At 45.1% G+C, this 8,136-nt stretch overlaps 1 protein-coding gene across 1 annotated transcript; it reads right to left on the reverse strand.

Annotated features, from left to right (window-relative positions):
• Window positions 1–3,364: 3,364 nt before the first annotated feature.
• Window positions 3,365–7,293, reverse strand: LOC115753805 (leucine-rich repeat receptor-like serine/threonine-protein kinase BAM1). The gene is made up of 2 exons (XM_030692621.2): window positions 4,594–7,293; window positions 3,365–4,052 (listed from the first exon to the last, which is right to left on the reverse strand). Exons 1-2 carry the CDS (start codon window positions 7,184–7,186, stop codon window positions 3,586–3,588), a joined length of 3,060 nt encoding a protein of 1,019 aa, XP_030548481.1. The 5' UTR covers window positions 7,187–7,293; the 3' UTR covers window positions 3,365–3,585.
• Between the last annotated feature and the right edge of the window lie 843 nt (window positions 7,294–8,136).

The following is an 8,136-nucleotide window of genomic DNA, read 5'->3' on the forward strand; positions in this document are numbered from 1 at the left end:
AGAATATATTAACTACTCTCTATCACATCAATTCTTCGATGTAGGATTTCTTTAACAAAAACTCACTCACACGTCGCGACTCTTCTTCTCAAATTCAAATGCGGGATCTCCTCTTGATCCAATAGTAGGGGATCATAGTTTTTGCCATCACAGATTTCCGTGCTACGAATGAATATAGTCACCATCTAATTGAGCTCTTTTTAGTATGGAAATGGCTTAAGGGAGCGAACAGGTGCAACTGCTTGTAATTCAAATTCAACAGATTTGAATGTAAGGAACAATTGCAAAAAACAAACACTTGTTAAGAACTCAAGCGCCCAAGTGCTCAGTCAAGATGAATGAGGGCATAGCAAGTCCCCGGATGAATTGCCGGGTAGATAGATCAATCACCGAACAACTACTGTACTGGCCTGGCGATGAAAACTTCGATTCGCTCCACAAAGGTAGCTCCTGCCCTACCCGGTCATCATTCTCAAATGGAAAAAGAAAGTTGGGGAAGGGAGTGATGCCTCTTGACCTAAAATGGAAAGGTATGATACTCCATGCCTCGGGACTCTTGAGGCTTGACATGTGAGATGTTGTCTACTATCTCATTCTGGAACCCCAACCAATCTGTATCGAACTTCGTCTCCTTTATAGTACAAGTAAGGTCAAGTGCTCATTGCTTAGCCCAGGATGAGAATTCTAATAATTCAGAGGGATTTGCAGTATATCATCTTTCTGTTAACTTCCCGATGTGGGACTTGTCCCAAATACTTCTCATATGACGAACTACCCTCACAAAACCTATTGAAAATTCGGTTGATTCTATTGTCGATTATCGATCCTATTGTTTGATCAACACAAAAAATTTGTCATTATTTTGGCATTGATGTCCACGTCATACTTTTGATGGAAATTTGCCCAATTAGTCCTAAACCTATTGTGCGGATGCTAATTCAATTCTAAATGTTTTTTTCAATTTAGTCAATTTAGTCCTAAACCTTATGCGAAATTCTAAATGTAGTCTTTTCGATCAATTTTCATCGGAAATCGCTAATGTGGTGATGTTCTATGCGGGACAGTTGGTGATAACTAGACCGCCAGGTCATCGTTGAGTTTATTATTTTTTATGTGAGATTTAATAAATAGAAATAACCGACAAAATGGCAAAACAAGCATCACAAAGGAAAATAATCTACATCCCACACAATCAATCGAGCGTTGCCTTTTGTCAAGTCATTGTCGAAAGCACCATCCAAACCCCAAAGCCCTCCAGAAAATATTACCAAACACAACAACAACAACAACAACAAAGGATGACACTGATTTTTGTCATGGACTTATCAAACTACACACATGAAACCAAACTTGCCTATTTCACGAAATCAAATGATGTCATGCTCTAAGGTATAGGACTACCCGAATGATTTTTTTGCGCCAACAGTAGACTCCAATAAAATAATCGTTGTGTCGTGTCGTGTCGTGTAGTGCCGTGTTCGAAGTCCCGATTTTAGATTTTTCCTTATTCTTTTTTACTTTGTTTTCAAATGCCCGATGAGATTAAAAAATAAAAAAAAAAGTGCTACCATCCCAAATTACCTATTAGCATTTACATGATAAGATGACCGATATATTTAAGTTAAATCCCCCATAATAGCAAAAATGTGCAATTTAACTCGATGTTTTTGCAATATGAAACCTAAAACGAGGGATGTCCCAAACTTTCTTAAAACTTAAATCAGGGTCACTCTATATCTTCATAAATTTATTGGACACATTATAGTGACCTTGATTTTCATGGGGAATGTTTAGTTTGGTTAAAAGATTTCAAGTTTGGTGATAAACCGGACCTAAATTACTCGCTTGTTTTTCACGTCGTGAAGCCGAAATGAACAGAAAAGTGAAACTAAACCTCAGAAAGTTCCAAAAGAATATAATTGCAAACTATCGAATTTACAAGAAGAGTAGCACTAGACTCGCTGCCTTGTGTAACGTTTTTTCTACACATCCCACATCTAACATCATTGCTAACGAGTTGCTAAAAATCAAATAAGGAAGCTATTAGCCCGACAGTCTGATAGTCTTGTCAGTTATTTCCGACCACACGATCTCCTAATCAATGAGTACTTTATGCAAAACACGCAATAATGGTATGTGAATCTACGGTTAAGATTGTATCGTCCTTAACGATATTGTGAGGGAAGCATTTCTCATAAAATAATTCATGTCAATGATGTTAGATACGAGATTATGTTAAAAAAAGATTGCACGGTCTGTGTACCAAATATTTATCCTTTGCGGAAATGCATCCCACATTCAATTTAATAAAAACAGACACGAGAATATCCAGTTTAAGATTTTTGTAAATAGGAGTTGGAAGGAAAGTAATCCTTTCCTTCACTCTCCGGAGAGAGATGGGTGGATAATGCTTGTGCTATCAAGCCGACAGATGACTGCTATTTTAAGTAACTTCTTTTGAGCGGTGCTCGGGGAAATGAAAAGTTACTGAAAGGTTGTAAATAGATTCGCCAGTTGGGTCAATCTTTAACTCCTTCGCTAGTGATTGTAAGCTGGGTGCCCTTGAATGACAAGACAATTGCATTTTTTTTTTTTTTTTTTTGGTTTCTTTAGGATATGATGCAATATCATATGTTCTTCTCGTGTATCCCAAACCAAGTCAACTGTCCTCGTTGGCATCTGCCCAAGGCAAAAGTGTCGCTACTACCTCTTAGCTAACACCCAACTGACCTCTCTTGCTGTTCAAATCGTGATCCTATGTAGGCCCTTATAGAAAACACAATCCCCTTTTCCCAAAAAGATAACAATAGAAATAAAACAAAAAATTCAAAGAATAACTTGGAAACCAACCAATGCCAATCGCCAAACAACCTAAAAAGTCCTGGGCATAAAGCCCCCCCACTTCGAAAAGTTTTGGTCGTTAAAACCTAAAAGGACCTTGCTCCAAATTGAAAAAAACGAGTTCTCTTCTCCAGCAAATTACACCCGTTAAGATTCTCCATCGACACTCGACTAAAAAAAAAAAAAAAATTCTCCATCGATTAGTTTGTATTATACCTTCCATATAATTGAAAGATCAATCCTCAATTCAACACCTGAATTTTCCCATTCTTACTAACCAGGAGAGACCAAAAACAAAAAAAGACAGAGTCGCACGATCCAATGCGCACAACCCTTTTGATGTCCCTTTCAAGAGTCATCAACCACATTTCAAAACCCTACTGTTCTGACACTGTTCCGCCATCGCTCACTCTTGATGTTCAACTCTGTGACTCTGTCCTGCTGCAGAAGCTGCACTCACAAACTATGCCATGGAGAAGTGTACAGAGTTGATGAAGACAAGGCAGTAGGCACCATAATTATGAAAAAAAAAAAAGAAACATTATCAATCCTGCTGTACACCAAAAAAGATAAGAAAGATAAAAAAAAAATTCAAACATTTGAACTCCTTAAAGTTAGAGCAACCCAACCACCCAAAAAAAGGGGAAGAAAAAAAAAAGGAACATAAATTTATAAAAGAAGATGCTAACCCAACTCATTGAAAACCTAGAGAGGTAAAACAAAGAACACTCCCAGCAAAACAGATCAAATGCTAAGTAGATCCACCGGGGGCGATTGAGGCGCCGGTTGCCGCTGTTGCTCCTTCCCCTCTTTCGCCGCGGACGACTCCAGCGCCGAGCCTTGCGGCGGCGAAGACTGTGGCGCTACAGAATCTCCCTTGGCCGAGCCCGGCGGCGGCGTCCTCGGGCGCTCGGTTAGGATCTGGACGACCTCTCGCATCGTGGGGCGCTCCACCGCCTGCTCCTCCACGCACAGCATCGCGACGTAGAACACGTGCATAGCCTCGTGGAGCGGAACGGGCGGGAGCCTCGGGTCGAGGATTTTCTGGACCTCCTCCTTGCTCGAGTTGGTCATCTTCCGCACCCACTGGACTATGTCCACTCCGTCCCCGAACTCCCCAACCGGCCTCCTCCCGCTGACTAGCTCTAGTAGCACGACCCCGAAACTGTAGACGTCGCTCTTCTCGTCCACCTTGAGAGTGTACGCATATTCTGCACATATTAAACAAAGAAAAACACCAATTAAAAACCCTCCAAGCAAATCAGAGAATCTAACGAGCACAAAGTCAAAGATTAGTTGACAAATTTCGATAATTTAATTGACAGATGGTCCTTGTCAAATACTAGTCCACAATGGCTGATGAGATGTCTCATTGTCTTAGTGGTTTAGGACTTTAGGGTGGACCGTCATATAATTCATGTGCTACGAAAGCTGTATGAATCTTTACTTTCGGGTTGTCGAAAAGGATTGATTGTGAGTTTTCAAAGTTTCAGAGAAAAAAAAGATAATTCATTGGAACATGGACATGAGGATAAAAGAACAGGCATAAACAAGGAAGAAACTTGAGCACACATGTACCTAAATTTCAAACAGTGACAGTAAAATCTCAGTCAAAGGTCAGTCCAGCAAATTCTTTGATGATTGACCAGGGGAATCATAGCTTATGGTACAGATTTGAGTACTTTCCTTTCACAAATCAAACGAAACATCTATTATAGCAATTTGTCACTAAATTTCGAGATCGAATCGTACCTGGCGCTATGTACCCATATGAACCGGCGATGGCGGACATGCACTCCGATGTGCCTGAGTCCTGTAGGAATTTCGCGAGCCCGAAATCGGCGACGTGAGCTTCATAATTCAAGTCAAGTAGGATGTTATTCGACTTCACGTCCCGGTGGACAATCAGCGGCGAGCAATCGTGGTGGAGATAGCACAGCCCCTTGGCAGACTCCACCGCGATCTTGTACCGCGTGTCCCAATGCAAGTGCCCGCCTTTCTTGCCGTGCAGGACCTCGCCGAGGCTCCCGTTGGGCATGTACTCGTAGACCAGCAGATTCGTCTCGTGGTTCGAGCAGAAGCCGAGCAGTCTCACGATGTGGCGGTGCCGGATCCGCCCGAGGGTCTGGATCTCTGCGTTGAACCCGTGGTCGTGGGATGAGCCCCGACTCATGGCAGGGAGCCTCTTCACGGCGACCAGGTCGCCGTTGGGCATGGTCCCTTTGTACACGATGCCCGCACCGCCCTTCCCGATTATGTTATCCTCCTTCAGGCTATCCAGGACGTCATCACAGGTGAAGTCCAGGCGCTGGAACGCAGTCAGTTTCCACGCTCGGGACTCGCCCGCCTTCTTCAGAGACCGGGCCTTGATGATCGCAGCGATCGCGAACACGATCGAGCAGACAAGCAACCCAATCACGAGCAGTAGCTTCAGGGAGGCAGAGAGTGGACCCTTGGCATGGGGCGGACGAGTCCCATTCACTACCCCGTCCTTGCAGGGACCCAAGTAAGGACCACACAGATCAGGATTGCCCAAGAACGATGTGTAATTGAAATAGCTGAACTGACCGGTGCCCGGAACCAGGCCGGAGAGATTGTTATAGGAAAAATCGACCGATGTCAAGCTCTGCATTGTGGATATTGAGGCAGGGATGTTACCAACAAGATGATTCTTCGACAGGTTCAAGTAGTTCAGTATCCTCATTCTGGTGATCTCATTCGGAATCGCGCCGGAGAGGTCATTCCGGCTGAGATCAACAAAAGTCAAGAGCTTGCACCGGCTGATCTCCGGGGTGATTGGGCCCGAGAACTTATTGTGGCTGAAGTCCATCTTGGAGAGCTGCTGCAACCGCCCCACCTCAGCCGGGATCGGGCCCGAGAACTTGTTGCCGTCCAGGAGGAGCTTCTGGACTCCAGAGAAATTGCCAACGCTCGGCGGGAGAGACCCAGATAACTGGTTATTGGAGAGACAGATTTGACCAAGATTCACAGAAACAGAGCCATCAGTCCCGGGGAACTCACCCTCAAGAAGATTGTCTTGCAACTCGACCTGAGAGAGCATGGGGAGTCCGAAGAGCCCCTTTGGTATCGACCCGTTGAGGAAATTCTCGCCCATTCGGATCCTGCCCAGAGACCGGCACTCCCCAAGCGATTCCGGGATCGGGCCGAACAGGAAATTCCCGAGTGTGATCAATGTGTGAAGCTTATTCCCCTTACACATATCAGGAGGCAGAGTGCCGGTCAACTTGTTGGAGGAGACATCAAGAAGCTGGAGATTCCCGTTCCATCCGAGCTTCTCCGGGATGCTTCCGGTGAAGTTGTTCTCCCACAGCTGCAACACCTCCAGCTGCGGCAATTCGCCGACGAAGTTGGGTATTGAGCCGTGGAGCTTGTTCCTGAACAGGTTCAGGAGGGTCAGGTTCTTAAGCTCGGCGAAGGAGGCGGGGATTTCGCCGGACAGCATGTTGTTGGACAGGTCCATGGACTTGAGGCTCTTCAGCTGGCCGATCTCCTTGGTCAGAGACCCGGAGAGCGAGTTCACCTGGAGGAACAGAGTGTCGAGCTTCTGCAACCTGCCGATCTCCGGCGGGATTTCGCCAGAGAGCCCACAGCTCGCGGCGTCAAGCCGGACAAGCTCCGTCATGTTCCCAATCTCCGGCGGCAGGCCGCCGTCGTAGCTGTTGTAGTACCCGATGTAGAGCTCCCGGAGACTCGTCAGGTTCCCGATCTCCGCCGGCACGGGGCCTTCAAGCTCGTTGCCGGAGATGGCCAGGTACTCCAGGGACTCCCAGCGGAAGTATTCCAGCGGGATTTTCCCGGTGAAGAAGTTGCCGCCGAGGTGGAGGTGGCGGAGGCTCGGCATGTCGGCGACAGTGAGGGGCAGCTCGCCGGTCATGTTGTTGTTGTAGAGGTCCAGGACCTGGAGCCGCTTGAGGACGGAGAGCTCCTTAGGGAAGGTGCCGTTGAAGACATTGTTGGAGAGGTTGAGGAGGCGGAGGCCGGAGAGGGCGGAGATTTGCGTGGGGACGGGGCCGGAGAGCTGGTTGGCAGCGACGGACAGGTTGGAGAGGAGGTGGAGGTGGGCGAGGTCGCCGGACAGGGTGCCGGAGAGGTTGAGGCCGGAGATGTCGATGGCGACGACGCGGCGGCGGGAGTCGCAGGTGACGCCCAGCCACGTGCAGTGGCTTGTGGAGGCGTTCCAGGAGGCGAGGGAGGAGCTGGGGTCGTCGGTGATGGCGGACTTCACGGACAGAAGGGCCCGGTACTCGGGGACGGCGGCGGAGAGGGAGTGGAGGCGGTGGCGGTGGAGGTGGAGGAGGATGAGGAACAGGATGAGGAGGCGCATCTTTGGTGGGTCACTGTCTATGTGAGAAGTTCAAGGTTGTCTCTCTGTCTCTCTCTCTACTGTTGTCCTCTGGTTTTAAAGAGAGAAAGCGAGGGGGAGAAGGAGGAGATGAGACGGTGAAGGGTAGAGAAGTAGAGCAGCGAACAGCGAGGGACAGGGAGTGATTATATTGGCTCATTTCTTTAATTGGATTTTTTTTTTTCAATTTTTTTTTTTTTTTTTTTGGTATTTGAACAATGATTTGTTTCTTTTTTTGGTCAGACTGAGAAACTACATTTTACAGATGTAATTTTGGTGACTTTCACCATCAAGGGGCAAAAAAGGAAGATGAATTTGTGTTTATCTTCTTCTTTTTCTTTTTTTCCTTTTCTATTTGGAGTGTTTTTTTTTTTTTAATAAGCAAGGATATTTTTATTCTCATTTTCTTTGAGGAGATATTTTTCGCTTGATAGGTCGCTATTTTTGTTGCGTCTCGGCTCGACGGAATGGATTTGAGCGATCGAATGAAATGAAATCGAAAGAGAATTCTTTCGTTTGTGAAAAATGAGTTGGAATGGAAAGAGAATTCTTCTGTTTTATTGTAAAAAGAAATATGGCGAGAATGAAATGAACGGAACGTAGTAGACATAAATATGTTTCCTAATTATTCTAATGATGGCATTATTACAATATGATATACCCCTGATTTACTAATCATATAATTCACCAAATATTGGGCTAAAATCATAATTCACTAATTTGTCGTATGAGAAATGATATTATATATCTCTTGAAAGCTATATTTATATTAGAATAACTATCGCAATAATTTTCAAAATTGCTATTCAATTTAATAGCCCAATCCAACGTAAACTCCTAAACATATTCTTATTACATTGTAGTAGAAGACTAGCTTTGACATAATAGTAAATCATGACACCTAAAGCATTTTATTATTGAAATCTATTATG

The sequence above is a fragment of the Rhodamnia argentea genome, chromosome 1 (genome assembly GCF_020921035.1).
Source record: "Rhodamnia argentea isolate NSW1041297 chromosome 1, ASM2092103v1, whole genome shotgun sequence".
Taxonomy (NCBI): domain Eukaryota; kingdom Viridiplantae; phylum Streptophyta; class Magnoliopsida; order Myrtales; family Myrtaceae; genus Rhodamnia; species Rhodamnia argentea.